At 38.3% G+C, this 18,608-nt stretch overlaps 1 protein-coding gene across 3 annotated transcripts in view; it reads right to left on the reverse strand.

Annotated features, from left to right (window-relative positions):
• Positions 1-18,608, reverse strand: part of LOC122794259 (plasma kallikrein-like) — a 943,559-nt gene that overhangs the window by 458,629 nt on the left and 466,322 nt on the right. For all 3 annotated transcript variants that reach the window (XM_044062509.1, XM_044062510.1, XM_044062511.1), the window contains exon 9: positions 7,600-7,759. In XM_044062509.1, the coding sequence (XP_043918444.1) occupies positions 7,600-7,759 (160 nt within the window). The remainder of the gene's footprint in view (positions 1-7,599; positions 7,760-18,608) is intronic.

The raw sequence follows: 18,608 nt of genomic DNA on the forward strand, positions 1-18,608 counted from the left end.
AGGATTGCACACTACCAGTAAATGTGATAATTGGAACTGATGGCAAAGCATCAGTTTCCATTGCTCTAGTTTGGCTGGCAGACATGGCTGGCATTAGAGAGGAAAGTGCCTAATTTAGGGAACAGAGGTAGGTGTGCAGGAGTCCAGGATATTTACTCCTGGTAAACTGCCACAGCCAAAGGCTTCTGCAAGGGACTATTCTGGCTCTCAGTACAATTCTGAGGAGTGGAATAGTTTGCCTCAGGCTATATCCCATGCTACTGACATCCCATGCACTAGAGATCAGTGTAGGCATAATTTTACTGACCTGCACAGGCAAAAAAGGGATACCCTCAACTGTTGATTGAATGAATTTGAGACTGCAGACATCCCATAGCAGTGTAAGTATGACAATAAGAAAGTACTTGTAATACTGAGAAAGCTAAATATAGGCAAGATTGCTATGCATATTGATATTCTGTTCTTTTCTGTTGTTTCTCCAGCTGCTGCCAAATGTGAGTTCAATAGGCAGGCTCATGTCCATATTCATGTTGCTCGAATGAATAAACATAGGGAAGCAAGTGTTATGTATGCAGCACAAGAGACGTATTATTGCAGCTTTAAAAGTTAAAGATAGCTGTTTGTTTTTTGTATACAGTTGTATCAAACTGAGCATGTATATCCTAACTGTAAAAGCAAACATGTGTGCATTACTCTGTAGCACAAAACAATTTAGTAGGAGTCAAATATTAGACTGCAGTCAGAAGTTGTGGGTTTAAATACCATGAATCACAACTATACAATATGGCATTTCTTTAATAATATTTACATTAAATTAAAAGCTCTATACCAGTGGCACAAATGCCATGCTGTTAACCATAATCTGTATAATTGGAACATGTGTATTTGCAATATATGCACATTTCAATAATTACTTTCAGCAGTCTGTAGTATAGTGTATCTGTTATGATATACACTTAAATGTAATACTTATAAAAGAGTTGTATAATTGTGTTAATGCATTGTATATCACATATCACCATCATCATCATCATCATCACTGTTATCATCATCATCATCAGCCCCCTTTTTCTGATTTTTCTACATGGGGTCAAGGTATCATGTTAACTTTCGCCAAGTGTATGTCATGTATGATGGTGCTAATTTTATCTCTTTTTTCTCTCACCCCAACCCTTATCTCTCTTTTTTATTTTCTATAATATGTTTTCAAAATATCTCCTTGTCATCCATGTTTACCACATCATTAAATACTATACAGCACAGCGAGGTAGGCAGCCCCAGTGGATCAGCCTGTCCCCACTTCAGTGGTTCTAGCACTGATGCCCAGCACATCTGGTAGCCAACCTAGCAGCACTGCCTTTGCTGTCCCTGCACTACCTGCCCTCTCGGGAAGTACTGCCAAGGAAGCTGATTCAGTGGTTGCCTCCAGGATCAGTGCAGAGGTGGTGATTTCATCACCCATCAGGAGATGCCAGGGTTGGTGTGTAGGGTCATGCACTGCACCACTGGTGTATGACTATGCCTGTTGGAGAAGCTGCTTTCACTCATGGTCCATAGCAGGAGAAGATGTCAAGCACTTCAGCCACCAGTTTGGTAAGGAGACATTGATGACAGTCTAGTGGGTGAGGACTTGATTCTCACTGTCTCCAATCTTGATGAGCATGATCCTGAATTGTCATTTCCCTCACCCCAAACATGGTGTCCCCCAAACTTTTGTATCCCTCACTATCCCTGTCTTTTGTCATGTTTGTCTTATTTGTTTGCATTTTCTTCCTTACCTACCCAACTTACTTGGCCCAGACACACCTATGTTCCTTACCCAGCAGTCCTCTCTTACTGAATTTAAAAAAGTAATGGGCGCCTGTCCCACAAAAAAATAATCAGCCCATACATAGCTCTCCATTTCACACAGTTGTCTTCTTGACATGCATGATTCAGCCCAACTGGCAATACAACATGATTACATTTCTGTCACCTCTCCCTCTCGAGTTGACAGTCCAAATTCAGTTATTATTCTGCACATATTATCAATTTTTACTGTTGAAGAAATAGATAGCTATTGTTCTTTCTTACCTCTCTCCTGTACATTCATGTACTGATTTCCATTTGTCCCCCCCCCCACTTGTTCCCCATTTCACCACTTCTACCTCATTGTACCACCTATAATCTGGTCAGCAAATAAAATCATGCACAACACACCAGAAAAAGCAATGGATCACTTCACTTTATGGTCTCTATGTTTGCTCACAGTTTGGCATTGCACACCTCTGTACAATGCAGCTTAACCCTGCTATGCTACTTCAACACAGAATAACATATGCTGAATGTACTATAAAGAATAATGTCATTGCATTATCATTGTTTATTTAAAAGTATAAGATATACCTGAATTTGAACCCAGTATCATCTGGGCTGAAAAAGAAATGTCAATACATTTACACCTGCTGCCACAAAGTCAGCTAAGCAGCAGGTGTGTTTCATAGACTCAGTGCAAACTCTCAGACTTTTCACAGTGCAGCTTGCATTTCCGCACTGCTTAACTATGTGCAAACAGCAAAAGAACTGGAAATGTGTATCTCACATGTGCAAACACTTTGACAACAGTCACATAAGCCTGCTGCTCACTGAGCTATGGAAAACTAAATATTAACAGTTATTACTGCTGTTTACTGTTAATTTACTCTTTATACCATGAAATTGCATGTGGAAACATAACAAACTTGGTCTATCTAACAATATGTCACATATTTACAATACAGCTAAATGATGCCTCCCCCCTTTGCACTGCAACCCTGGTGTCTCAGTACATTTTTTCACACATATATCACCTACACTACATAAATTATGATCAAAGGTTGTGTGACATGCAATGCACATCAATCTGATAACATGCAGAACTAGAACTATTGGCCCATAAGCTTAACCAGGCTTATCTGCAAAGCTATGTTAAGAATCATCATGGACCTTATCCACAGGAACAGAGGTGACCTTCACCACACTTGACCCAACCCATTTTGGTTTTGTGAAGGATGAATCTTGCTTATTAAACATAGTGGACTTCTTTGATAATGTCACCAAAGCACTTTATGAGGGATAACATTATATACTGCCTGTGTTGATTTATCTACGCCCTTGAAACCATCCCCCATTCAGGTATTATAGAGAAAATCTCCCATCTGGGGATTAACCCATACATTACTAGATGGATAGCCAACTGGCTCACTGGCAGAGTGCACACTACAAGAATCTCTGCTGGGCCCTCAACTGTTTTGAAACTATTTCTCTGAAGTCCAGACCAAGGTAGATGGCCTATGGCTTACCAAGTTTGAAAATGGCTGTCAACTGGGCACAATCATATAAAGTCCCCCAAGGATGTTAAGATATTACAGAAAGGGGTGACACAGACAAATAATTGGTGCCATACTCATGGACTGAACCTTAAAGGAAAAAAATTCCTCATTGTCCACTTTGGCAAAGAAGTACCCCTGCTAATTGCGATATACATGGCACCCCTCTAAGCTTAAATATGGGAAAGCATGCTGATAACAATCTAAACTTCAATCACTATGTGTCCAGAGTGTTGAGACACACACATTCCTCACAGTGCACCTCCTAAATAAGGGCATTGCATCCAAGACAAGGGTGTTCAGAGATCTGCTGCATTCTACCCTTGTCAGATGACTAATTGAGTACAATTAACCTTCTGTCTGTACCTCACCAGACACCTGCAGCAACTAGAGAAAACACAGAAGTTTGTGACAGAGAATCCATGGCCTCCAAAACATGACATACATGGAAAAACTGAAAGACCTTTCAGTGTACTCAGTATCATACAGTCTACTGAAAGTGACCTATATCTGGCCTACAGAGCAGTGTCAGACCCTACCCTACTGGAAGTGCTGGGCATCCGCAAATCAAATTGGACAAAAATAACTTGTTCCAGGGATCTCAACCCAGACTGTGACATAAACAGAACATGCTGGAGAGACAGATATTATCTCCTAGTGATTGCCACTCCACAGTAATAGGCTCTCACTGCATGTGAAGCAGTGTTCTTCAGTGACTCTATTCAAGTGCAACCTTGACAACTGGATGGGTGATTATAAATTCACACTTGGGATGGCACCTATGTCCCTCATGGACAGGGACAGTCAGTGCTGAAGATAAAATTGCTCTACTAATAATGACCATCTAGCGATGTGCAATAAGGTACTTGTGTTTTTATATGGCTAGGCTTGTAAACATCCTAGGGGCATTATCCTAGTAACCTTGTATGAACCTATAAAATTATGAACCTATGCAGGCCTCTCGACATCTTCTCTTCAACATGCCCAGTTGAAGTCATCCACTATTAGCTGTCCTGCAGCCTTGTAAAAATCAGACTTCTGCCCTGGCACTTGCCTAAAGCAATGAGATGTATAATCTGTGCACTTAGATAGGTAGGGTTTCTGTTCTCACTGCAGTCAAGTGTGTGTGTCTGTGTGTGTGTGTGTGTGTGTGTGTGTGTGTGTGTGTGTGTGTGTGTGTGTGTGTGTGTGTGTGTATGTGTAATTGTGTCAATTGTGGCAGAAAAACATGTGTGTATCCTACAGTTCCCAATCTAATCACATGAAATGACAGTATTTTGACATGGCACTTGCACATGCTTACACATCCATTACATCCATTTCATGCAGGCCTCCCATTTTCTCTCCAACATGTCCTGCTGATGTCATCCGCTATAAGTTGTCCTGCAGTCATGTAAAAGTCAGATTTGTGCCGTGACACTTGTGTAAAGTACTGAGTTCTGTAATCTGTGTACTTAGTAAGTAGGAATTCTATTCTCACTGCAGTCAACTGGTGTGTGTGTGTGTGTGTGTGTGTGTGTGTGTGTGTGTGTGTGTGTGTGTGTGTGTGTGTGTGTGTGTGTGTGTGTGCACGTGTGTGCGGTGTATGAGTGTGTGGTTGTACTCTTGCTTGACATTACAGCAAGCCTTTTACACCAACATGTAGAACACTGTTATTACCATATTCTCCTCACCAGATCCTGCTGATGTCTTCAGCTATATCTGATTTGTGGATGTCCACTATTCCCACCAAGGCAGGGTCAGAAGTCACCTCATCCTATATAATACAGATTATAGTGACATGGATTTCAGTCTATCGACATACATCATGGCATTGTTTGTAGGCTCTGTGTTTTCTTGGTGAGAAACCGCTGGGGTCTTTCCAGCTGCTGCATGTGTCTGGTAAGGTACATGCAAAAGACAGCAGTATACTTTATTAGTGCTCTGATGAGGTTCGAGTACAGTGCTGTAATATAATCCTAAAATCTGAATATGACAGTGTAACTTATAATGTCCACAACATAAGCTTTCAATACCAGAGTAGACACTTGGTAATCGAAGTTAGGATTGCTATCTATGTGTGTTCCCAGTGCTTGCATCACTGGGTTTCAGCATAGCAGGACTGTCGTTAATGCTATAAATGGCAGGGAATTCTACTTTTCACAAGGACAAATTAAAGACATATTTTTGCGTTCATTTGTTGACCGTGTGGCTTTGTCACCAATAATTTGTCTGTGTTAGCCCCCCCGGTAGTATGTTATCATCATAAATGGACTTGATAATTGCACCTGGTGTGGAAGAATCAGCAAACGGGAAAGCCAACTGTCATATACTTTAGCCTGAACTGTCAAGAATTAGATTCCAAACAGCAAAGGGCCACAGCACAGATCCCTGGGGTATGGCAATGGTGACAGCTTTACTGGGACAGGTTGATTCACCAACTTTCACTGTCTGTGTTTTGGCAGTGAGCCATTTGGTTACCCATCTAATAACATAAGTGATATTCCCCATCTGTGAGACTTTCTCAATGATACATGCTTGAGGGATTGTGTCCAAACTATAGGCCAGATCAGGATAGGCAGTATGCACTGTCTTACCTTCAACAAGGCCTATCACACAGAATCAATGGGTTGTGACACCATCACAGAATGCATATCGTATGACTCAACACATACACCTTCCTGACACAGTTGAATATATACTTCAACATACCCTCCACACAGACTATGCTCCTGTAGAAATCAGTACATCAATATGCATCCATCTGAGTTAGGAGGGGTAGCACCCGATGCATGCATGTGTAGAAATATGCTGACTCTCCTCATCTGTGAGGAAGACCAACATATTTTCATAGACTTTTTCTAAATGGACACTAGTAATAACCCAGCTGTGTGAAACAGAGCTGTGTGAGCTGCTAATGGTACATCATGTCTGTTACATCTGATAGATGTCCTCAAAGAGGTCATCAAGGGCATTCATGATGACAACACTATCATCCTTTTGAACTCGCCAAGTCCAAGACATGTGACACAAATCCATGGTGAGGTATTCATTCAACTGTTTGTAACTAAACTTACTCATTTTTTTAAAGTACTCAGTGTGAACAACTGATTGATCCTGCACAGCCCTATCAAGTTCCAAAAAAAAAAAAAAACTACTTCATGTCTCAGTTCCAGTAATGCATCCTTTGACAATATTAAATTTAACTAACTCTACTACATTGAAAGGGCTTTTCATGATCTTATGTCCTAACTGGTGGAATTCCTACTTATTTTAATAAAACAATGCTAATCTATGATTATCGTTATGGAAGCCTACAAGGAACTTTTCATCAAAGAAACTAGGAGTATTTTTCTGGATACATTTACATCATAATCATTATGGGGAAAAGAAAGCTGGAATATAATATATTTAAGATGCAACTGTTGTGAAATGTCAAAATCTTAGGATGTGATGTGATATTCAAATTCATTCATATGAATTATATTCTCTGCTCTTATTGTATTATGCAGTGCGTTATGGAATGTTGTACATGTTTAATATATAAATAACATGCTTTTCATTTTAATTTGTCAAATTAATATATTAATTACTTCTCTTTGCTCTAGTTATTGTATTTTGTAATTGAATATGGATTTTCCCAGTAAACTATAGCAAATGAATAAATATATCATCTAGCATGATAAATGAAAAATGGCCCATGTGTTTGCTGCATACACAAATAAACAAAAGTAAATAAGTAAAAATTCCTAGCAGGTTCTTGTAACTGATTTCTTCATACAAACTGTAATAATTAAATTATTTGGACATGACCTTTATTCTTGATATTGGAGCATTATTTTTAGGTTTGAGAAAAAATAACTGAAATAAAACAAATGCTGACACCCAGTGAACTGGATTGAACATGTTTCTGTAACTGCCATCGTTTTAAGCACATATGTTGTATCAGTAGGTATATTGTATTTATTAATGGCAGCTGCCTGTCTCAAGCTGGGATCAAAACAAATCAAATCAATTAAAATCATCTATAATCATCTCAATTACTTGATTGCTACAGAACACAAATAAAAGATGCACTTCAATCCTATACATGATGCCTATATATTTGTTTCCTTAATGAATGCATACATATCATTCACACTATTTCCAAATGCTATGGGCTCATTGATGAAAAGAAATTGCTTATTGTGGCTTAATGTTTTCAGTGTGGCCCATTTGTTTCCCCTGTTTCAGTACTTATGGCATTAATTAACAGTATAATAAAACTCCTTACATTTGATTTTTGCATGTTCCTGCACGTGCAGTATAGGTGAAGAACTGACAGCGGTCTGTGTTTGTACAAGCATCTTGGCATGCCTTGGTACTTGTAACATCAATGGTTCCTATATCATTTCCTGAGAAGGTAAGATTGTGAGCAAATTTGGAATAGCAATCTAAATGAAAAAAAAAACAGCAAAGTAAATTAGTTCACAGAGACCAGCAAGTAATATGTTATCAGTCTTCACTTATTTTTAATTTCAGACTTCCTGAGAAAGGAGACAGGAAAAGAAAGGGCAGAAGATCATGACAGAAATAAATATAATACAATGGAAATTAAAGGGAAAAAATAAGTAATGAAAGGATGAGGGGGGCAGAGAAATGTACGCTAATTGAAAGCAAGCGGCAACATACCAGAAACACAAAAGCTTACAGCAGATTAGTTTATATGGATTGTACAGTCTATTCATTTGCAGACTAATAAAACAGTACAGAACCACAACATTATACCATCTTTATTGTTTACCCATTTCATGTACAGCAAGATTTGCATTATAAAACCACAACACCTGATTACTAATAGTAATAATATTTAAGGCAACACAGTAATTTTACTTTCCAACACTGATTATTAGTTGAACTGACATAGTTCACAGGATTGCACTATTTATATTCCTTTGTTTTATACAATGGATAGCAGTGCTATCAAGGGTATTATAAAAAAAACTTTGGAGGATTTTGGAAGCCAATTGTGATTTAAAATCTGCTTTGGAGCTAACCCTTTTGTTTATTAACAAGAGAGCAAAAAAATTAAGGAGTTGTTAGAGAGGGAAAATTATAGAAGTGATGGGGAACTAGAGGTATATTTAAGTGTTTGAATTGTAGTTTTTGTTAGGTATATAGCAGAGGGTCCATATTTTGAAGTGAGTGTGAGTAGTAAGAAATGGCAGGTACCAGGATTTGTTTAATTGTGGGTCCACCTTTGTGGTGTATTTAGCCAAGTGTTCAGCATGTACTACATTTTAAATAGGTAAAACTAACAAGCAGTTGAGAAAATGAATATATGAACACTTATATGCCATTAAGAGTAAGAATATGGATAATGCACTAGTAAAGCATGCTTCATTGTGTGAAAAACATAAAAAAAATATTTTACTGTTATTGACCATATACCATATGATTTTAATGAAAACAAGGAAGGGGGTTGGACTATAGAGAGTTTAAGTTGCAAATATCATTTAATGCCTATAATACACCCAGGTTAAATGGTGGTGTGAAATCTTATTATGACAAATGTGAATGATGTTTTTTATAAAAACGTTTTAATGCAAAAATGTTTTTTACATAAAAATGTGTTTTTTTACAAAAATGTTTTAAAATGTTTCTGAATTGTTTTTATACACAAATTTAGAGAAGTACTGACTATATAGTTGAGGGTAGGTTTTTTAAAAGTTCATTTGTGTAATTGATTGCTGATTGATTGATTGTTTTTGATAGATGTTCAAGGAGTTTAAGTATATCAGCCTTGTTCTTTTTGTGTTATTCATTCTGAGGAAGACCTCTGTAGAAGGTCACAAGCTTTTAATCTGTGTGGCATTAAATTTATTTTTGACGTCTCAGTTGTGTCATTTTTGTCCTTTGTTCCATCATAGTGATTTGATTTATATATATGTATATGTGTGTTAAATAAAAAAGGTGCTTCAACAAAGTATTAGTTTAAGGGTGTGCACACTTATGCAACCAGCTTATTGTACATTTTTTACTTTTTATATTTTTCCCCTAACAGATTTGTTTGTTTTTCAATTGAATTGTACAGGTTATAGGTTACATTAAAGGTGGAAAAAGTTCTGAAATGCTTTATTGTGGTCTCAATTTTTATATCACAAAAACCTGGTACTTTAATAGAGGTGTGTAAACTTTTTATATCCACTGTATATTGCCATGTTCCATACTTCAAATATCTTTGGTTCTCTGATAATCTCTCCCAAGTTAGAAATGAGTTTTTTTTGTTAGCTGTTTACAAAGTTGGAAATAAAATTGCTGTCTATAACTTCAGGGCCATTAGTTTAATGGCACCCATGGGTGAATATTTAGAGTATGTTCTCAAAGGGTTGCTAATCATCCATTCTGATGTGTTTGACCTTTCACAGTGCAACTTTACTAAAAATAGCTATTTAAAAGAACAAGTTACCTAAATCCTGACACTCGTAAGGCATTAGATTCAGTGCTATCAGCTAATGTTATCATTTTTGGACGTATAAAAATTCTTCTGACAAAAGCATTCTCCTTAGAAATATTATAAGTGATTGTGTGAGCTCCACACAAATCCTTATTGTGCACTGGATCAAAAACTCATTCCATGGAGGAACATTCTGTGTCCATGTTAACATTCTTTTTACAAACCAGGTACATGCGCATGTATACCATATGTACTCTATTAATGGTGATTCATTAAGCAGAATATTAAATACTTTTATTTCTTACAGCTGAATAAGAGAGTACATTCAGCTGAGAAATTTGGCAGGGCATAGCCTTCACTGTCTTATTCAGCAAGCAGTGGGTTAATCTGTAACAAGAAGCACACCAGAGCAAAGATGCATGTCAAGAAGTTAGATATAAATTTTAAGCACCTGAGTAAAATTTAGTATTATATAATGTGATCTTTGTTGTGAGCTTCTCAGTGTCAAAGAAAGGTAGAAAGACACTTTTAAGTCACCACTGCCCTAAAAATGCCTTTGTGTGAGTATAGTGAGACAAATGCTGTTCTTTGTGAATGACCCTTGCTTAAATTCCAGTTTTCCATAAAGGCTGAAAAAGACATTTAGTGAACCAGACAGTGTTATACCTGTTTCAGTAATGTAAAAGCATTTGTGAAAATATACTCTGTATACTCTCTGGAATAACTACATCAATGTACATGAGACAGGTGCTTGTTTAAGAAGATTTGTTTTACAATGAGCAGGACATGGGCAGCAGCATGTGTTTCTGAAGAACAAGAAGCATTACTTTTTTTCTGGATGGAAGTTGTTACACTGAAAACTAGTTTTGTCTAAGTTGTAGTACCTACTAAATAATATTTGTGTGCCTGTGTGACTGTGTGCAATAACTTTCAACCTTCCACCTCCAAAATGTAGAATGATACCGCCCATAATGAAATAAAAGGGTAAAATGCTGAACACTTACTAACAATTTCAACTAGGAAGTTCACTGGATGGCTAAAATGTTTTATTTTAACTTCTGGACAGAAGAAGTCTGTATTAAGTACCATAGACCCTTACTATGCAAACTTCACTCACTTAACCACTGACAACTGGGGTAATTTGGGATAAATATTAATAGGCTTGTAAGGGCTCTAGGGCCAATACCTTCTATGAACCTATCAACTCATAAAACATTCTTTTGATTAATTACTATGACTCAGTATTACTTAGCATCGATATCAGTTAAATAAAATTCTTAACAAAGAATGTATGAAAGGAATATCAATTTTTAAGCAACAAAATGAGGAATGCTACTCATAATGAGGTACATTTAAGTGGTATGTGCATGTGTGTGTGTGTGTGTGTGTGTGTGTGTGTGTGTGTGTGTGTGTGTGTGTGTGTGTGTATATATATGTGTGTGTGTGTGTGTGTGTGTGTGTGTGTGTGTGTGTGTGTGTGTGTGTGTGTGTGTGTGTGTGTGTGTGTGTGTGTGTGTGTGTGTGTGTGTGTGTGTGTGTGTGTGTGTGTGTGTGTGTGTGTGTGTGTGTGTGCGCATGCATGCATACTCATGTGCTTGTGGGTATGGGTGTGTTTCTGGAAAACTTTAATTTTTAGTTTGTTTCCATTCCGTATTTTGCAGGCTGCCTTTTAGTAATCAAACACATCACTTCCAGTAAAATATCCCTAATTCCTAAGCAATGCATATCTTTGAGAAATGTGAAATGGCAGCTAGGTTCGTAGGTCCATAGAAGATTACCAGGCTTATGGCTGAAGAGCCCTTACAAGCCTAGCCAATATAACCCAATTTTAGTAACCAAAGTCCAAAATAGCTCCCAGGAAGGAGAAATAGCAGTTCACGACCAAATAATGAAAAACTCTTCTTTAATATATAAAACACATAAATGCTTAACCTAAATCACCACATTTTTGTCTTCAATACAGACTACCAAATAATGAAAAACATTTCTTTAATATATGAAACACATAAATGCTTAACTTAAATCACCACATTTTCATCCTCAGTACAGACTTTTTGTTTTGAGGATGAAAATGCGGTGATTTAAGTTAAGCATTTATGTGTTTTATATATTAAAGAAGTGTTTTTCATTATTTAGTCATGGACTGCTGTTTCTCCTTTCTGGATGCTATTTTGGACTTTGGTTACTGGTATTAATATTTTGGCAACTTTTCCATTTCGTTTTTGGTTTTATAACCCGATTTTACCCACTTTATAGTCCCTGGGGCCAAGAAAATGGCATGATTTTGTGCTTTTGCCTTGACTATCTTACAGATTGCCCCTGTTCATAAGGGACATAGGCAGTATCCCAGATGTGAATTTGTGATTCCCCATCCATTGATCTAAATTACATTTGAAGAAGCCCAGGGAAAGGCTCAACTTAATATGAATAGGAAGCCTGTTCCAATGAAGGGGCAATCTCTGAGACACATATCTGTCTCTCCAGCATGTTCTGTTTGAGTTGCTGATTAAATCTAGATCCCTGTATTGGGTGACCTTCATGCTATTTTACTTGCGGATGTGTAGCAGCTCTGTCAGGGATGGATTTGTGAGTGCCTTGCAGGTAAGGCATAGGTCACTCCTTAAATAGTCAGTAGGAGACAGACTAAAGGAATAGGATTTTGGTCTATTCACACAGGACATGTTTACACCCTGTATTTTCTTTGTAAGGAACCTCTGGGGTTGATCCAGCTGCTGTAAGTTCCTAGTGTAATACATGCCAAATGGCCACTGTACTCATTTATTGGTCTAATAAGGGCTGAGTAAAACAGGACTATAATTTCCTTGGATCTGGATACCATGCCTTTACTTATAAGCTGTGCCACAAAGACTTCCTCGCTACTGTGGACACATGGTGTTCAAAGTTCAGGCTATTATCTATCTGTGTACCTTGATCTCTCACCTCTGAGTCTACTCAGGGGTGTTCCAGTGATGTTGTAATTTGCATGGATATTCGACTTCCCTTTATGGTAATGCATTTTTTTCACATTTAGTTTTAGACCATGGTTCTGGCATCAATCATTTGCCTGATCTAGATGCTACTGAAGGATATCTACATCATTAGGGGATTCAGTGTTTGCACCCAACTTACGGCCATCTGTAAACTTTGTCATCCAGAGACCTTCCACATTAGCCTTGCCTTCAGAGAAGTATATTCTGAGCAGGAGTGGTCCCAGCATGGGGTCCTGTGGCATATCACTAGTAACTGTCCCCCTGCTGGATCTAAATTCTCCCACATTAACCACGTGTCCTGTCCATGAGCCAGTTGGCTATCTATCTGGCGATGTAGGGATTTATGCCCAGTTTTGTGAGTTTATGTATAATACCTGAGTAAGGAATAGTGTCAAATTCCTTGGCCAGGCCAAGGTAGGCAGTGTTTTACCCTCATCCATGACCATTGTGACTTTCTCAAAGAAATCTTCTAGATTCAGTAGGCATGTGCTGCCCTTTATAAAGCCGAATTAGATCAGGTACAATGTTTGGAGGTTTCCTATGTCATTATTTACCAGGTCTGCGATTATTCTTTCCATAGCCTTACATATACGACTAGTCAAATTTATGGGTCTGTAATTTCCTGGGTCAGTAGATGGTCCCTCTATGCAGGGGGCTGACTGTTGCTGTCCTCCACTCTATCAGGATAAGGCAGTGATTAAATAGAGATCCTAATGGGCCTGATAAGTCCTGATTTAAGCTGTTTAAGAGGAAACCCAGTATACTGTCAGGCCCCATTGAAGCCATGTGTTTAATTTTAGAGAGTGCAATGGCAACTTGCTTTTTTGTGACAATTAGCAGTGGAGTGGCGAAGGGTATTTCTTGGGGGAGAACTATTGGTGACAGGGAACTGAAATTTCAGCTGAATGTAACCTTACTACTTCATCCCTTCATTATGATTCTAAATAACAAGCAGAGATCACTGCCAGCTTCTGTATTTTGAATGAAACTAAACACATTCATAAACTAAAAACATTATGAAAGGAATGGTGGGACTTGAGTTATTCCTTTGCCAGAAGGAAAGTGTGATGACTGCTGCATGTTTTACTGTTGTAAATTTTCAGGTAGAAAATACCAGACTTCCTAGATTCTAAAATGAGTTCTCTATAAACCATGTGACTGAACTCAGATAATTATATTAGGGCATTACTACTAACTGTCAGCAGTATTCTGTCAGAATAAGTGGCTAATATCTCTCCATATCATACGAAGATTTGGGTCTATATTAGAACATGGAAATGTCAGGTCTTCAAATGTTCTAATATCGACACCTAGTAACTGAAAGTTGAAAATAGCGAATTTTTAGATAACCAAATTCTTTCCGAGGGAAAGAATTTGGTTGTCCATTATTGTCGCTTCGCTATTTTCAGCTCTGTAGTGGAAAGTTACGGTCAGGTTCAGGTAAGTGTGCGATTGTGTGGACATGAGGGTTAGGGTGGGATAGGTGAGTTAGGGTTAGGGTGCGGGTGAGGTGTGTGCAATAGTGACGGACCTTAGGGTTAGGGTTTGGGTTAAGGTAAGTGGGTAGATAGTGGTGTATGTACAGTTTAGTGTAGGTTTAGATGTAAGATTTTAGGTGTATGTGTGTGGATTGCTGTGTGTTTGGTGTGTTTGTGTTGTGTGTATGTGTTTTGGAACAGCAAGTTTTTTTCCCTAGGAAAAAATTCGATGTTCTAAATTTTCGGTCTTATCAGTTTTTGGTTACTAGGTGTCGATATTAGAACATTTGAAGATGTGAAACTTCGATGTTCTAATATAGACCCGAAGATTTGTATGGATGAGAAGAATGTGCTTGTTCTTTAGAGCATTACAGTATGGAAGCATTTGAGATAATATAATTTCCACCACAGGCAATGCCCCACATTATAGTGCCACTGCTATTTATGCTTATATTAGTACCCACTACCCTAATATTTAGCACACCCACTGGCAGATGGGTTGCTGGACTTTTTGATGGATATCAATACCCTCGAGTCAGATGATGAGTGTAATGCCACACTGTTTATATCCGAACAGAAACTACTGCAGAAAGAGGGTATTCCAATGTGATATATGTTGCTAAGTGTGAGCTGTTTCATGTAATGTACTTCTGATCAAACCAACTTAAGGTCAGTACAGAGCTAATTTGGTCTGGATTCCTGCCAACTGGTCTCTGCGCCAGTGTATAACTAATACTCATTAAATTAAAAAAAACTGTGTGGGGAGAGACTCCTTGACTGCATTCTCACTCTATACATGCATCTACATCTGCCTAGTAAAACACTGTTGCCGAACCATGAAATAAATGATAAACGACATGAACAAAAAGGCATGAGTGGTCCAAAACAAAGTTCATATATTCAGAGCACACTGTGGACTTTATTTATTTGTGCGTGCAGCACATCCTGTGCTACAGTCCATTTCCACGCCATCAATTTGGAATTATCAGTGGTGGGGCAACAGAACTCGCTAGCTGTTTAGATCATGCAGGATAGTTACAACATGAAAAAAACAAGTTAAATATGTCTTCATTTTCTTTTTGAAAAGCAGTGCAGAACACATCTTTGACTGACAGGTTCCTGCTGCTTCATTAATTATTGCAGTTTCAATTTAGACAAGCATTATTTATTTTATAACAGAAAAACAAATATACTTCAGTGTAGTTATCATTGTTTAACTGCCATTGTAAATTTTGTAGCTCATGTCTTCCATGGCTCCATAGATCTCAACTTTTATCTCCAGGGTTGGGACAAAGCAAAAAAAAAATATTAAAGGCAAGGTCCCAAATTAGGGCAATGTATAAATGCTGATACTACTAACTTAGAACTTCTCAGAATAATTTCCACTTTTAGGGGGGCTTGAGGAAAGTGTAACAAAAAATTTGGAGTGGCCCACCAAAATCTGGACAGTTGATAAGTATGCTCCAAACTCAAGTTGTATATAATGACGGGATGGAGCAACCCAAGATGGCGTAGCATCATATTACTGCTCTGGCTAAGAGGTTTAAAGGATTTTGGCAGGCGTTCTACAGTCTATTCTTCTTCACAATCCTATGTGTTTCATTGTGCTGACAGCTGGGAATAGTTTTACATGATACATAGTTGCTGCCAAGATCTTGGCAGGAAAGTGCTTTTTCTGAATCATCATGGCAGGTACTTTGAAGACAGAACTACCAGGCATTACTGAAAAGTTAGACAAGCTTACGACCTTGGTTACCAAAGTCTTAGATGACACAGCTGAACAAAAAGAGGAAATCAAACTAAAAACAATGATGAAGCAAAATGGTTTAACCATATACGCTATGGAAGGGAATCTTCAGCAACACATGGGCCAACTGCAAAAACAGCAACAACTGCTCAGCAACCATGGTAGTGAGTTAGTTACAAGCAATATGGGGCAAAGTAGATGATCTGGAAAACAGAGGTAGACTGTAGGCTGGTAGGGCTTCCAGGGGTGTTGAAGAAGCCTATGTCATTTTTTGGAAATTCATTTGAGCATGGCGCTCGACTTATCTGCAGCTCAGCCACTTTTAATAGAAAGGGCACACCATGCTTTGTGCTCACCTGGCCTACAAGTTACTCGCCTGAGGCAGATTATCATGCACTTCCTTAACGTCATGGATAGGGACAGAGTGCACAAAACTGCCAGCGAATGCTACCCTTCTTGGTCTTGGGACATAATGTATCTCTGTTTCAAGACTTCTCAGTAGTCCAAAGGAGAAGGCATTTGCATATACTAGAAGCCTGTGCCTTAAGAATAGCATACTGATTATTTTAAAAACTTAAGTACATTGGATACCAGGAGTCAAAACAAACTATCTTTTTCAGGATCCAGAAACTACACTGGCACTTCTTCAAAGACACCTCATTATAAGATCAGTGTCCAGTAAGACTACTGACACTAGACAGGATGGTATGCAGTACAGCACAAGATCAGATGAGGGAGCCAGCAGGGCCTGGAAAGTGCACATCAGTGGTTCGCGATGACAGATCTGTAAATACTTCCGCAGTCCTATCATCAGAACCTACATTTTCACAGCAGTCTCTGGGACCAATGTAGAGGGCTAGGAAATAGTCAAATGAATCCACAGCTAGGACTCTTTTTAAGGAAAATTTTCTGGTTTCAAGTAAGTGATCCCAGCCCTTATTTTATATGACTGAGTATCCCACTGCAACTGCAGACTGGGCCGAAGCAGTTTGCAATGCAGACCTATGCAAGGGTGCCATTTCCATGCCTAAATTTCAGCCCTGCAGAAAGAGGCAAGCCAAAAGGTACAGATAGGTATATTTCTAAAGCCAAAGACATACAATCTGCAATGCCTGCAACTATAATGGGTTTGAGTTCAGATTGATTAACATGAATATTGTTTTCTGCCTTTAAGTTCTAACACTATGTATCAGCCAAATAAATTCCTCATAATTTTCATTTAAGCCCTCCTGCCAGAGGGACTGGGGTGATATCCTTGTTAACTTTTGGTTCAGAAATACTAATATACTGAACTGACACATCACCCTATCTGTTCAGCTGTTATCTCTCTGAGTTATAAGTGTTTCAGTTAAAGAATCTTCTATTATTTTGCTTTTAAAGCAATATGACATCAATATAAGGTATATCGGTTAATGGACATGGCTTAAACTCCAAAGCTAAGCACAATCTTGGTGTGCACTTGTTACAGAAGCTTCATATTGATATAACCCTGTTACAGGAGTGCACAATTACTAAATGTCATGTCGGACTGTTAAAAGGCTTCATAGATTACAAATGCTATCATAAGTTGAATTAATGAGGCTAAAACAAGTGTAGCTATCTTGATATAAAAAAAAAAACACTAAACTGGTCTATATTACAGCAAAAGAGAACTGATGGGGGTAGGGAGGTAGTTAATTGTGAACACAAAGCAGGAGGACCTTACAATAGCCAACTTGTATGGTTTGAATACAGACTGTCCCTAATTTGTTTAGGGAATATTTTGGCTTGCTGGAAGGAAGAAAACATCCTAATTCTGGGATTCTATCACTTGGTGAGTTTAATGTCATGTTGGAATCAATAAGAGACTGCACCTCACCCCAGATGGACAGACACATTAAATTCCAAACAACTCTTTACTCTCTCATGGACCATCTCTTTTTAGAGGCTATATGGTGCACACTACATCCAGAGAAAGAGACCTATTCTTTCTTAACTCCTAGAGTGCTACAGGTTAGCAGATTGGACAACTGGTTAGAGTCTAGGGACCTGGAGTCGAAAGTAGAAATCTCCAAACTACTTCCCATCCTATTCTCTGATCATACAGCAGTCTCCTGCACCCTTACCCTCAGTACTGGTGTAAGCTCAATCTCTCCTCCTTGTTATATCTTATTACAATGTTTCCTAAGCCTAACAAAGACACAAATGGAGAACTATAGACCCATCTAGTTGTTAAATGTAGAGATGAAGATCTACACACGGATGTTGTTTAATAGGCTGTTCTATGTTATCCCCGATATTATTCTGCTGCCCCAAGCAGCTTTTGTCAAAGGGAAGTCCCAGTGCAACCATGTCATGACACTTAGCTTATACTGTATGTGCAAGGGCTTCATTCCTCAAGCTAGCAGTAGCCCTGCTGCTGGACTTCGAGAAGGCCTTTGACTCTATTAGGTGGTCATACCTCCTGGAGGATTTATCCTCTCTCATCTCCACAGCACTTATTAGGTCAATTCAAGCATGATATGACTCTTCTATATCTGCAGTATTAGTCAATACTACACCCTTTAACTTTTTCCTTTAATGAAACACATGGATGCCCCTTGTCACTCTACCTTTTTCCACTTAGCTCTGGAACCCTTCAACAGACTGTTT

Source organism: Protopterus annectens, chromosome 2.part1, assembly GCF_019279795.1.
Source record: "Protopterus annectens isolate FY-2018-M chromosome 2.part1, PAN1.0, whole genome shotgun sequence".
Lineage (NCBI taxonomy): Eukaryota > Metazoa > Chordata > Ceratodontiformes > Protopteridae > Protopterus > Protopterus annectens.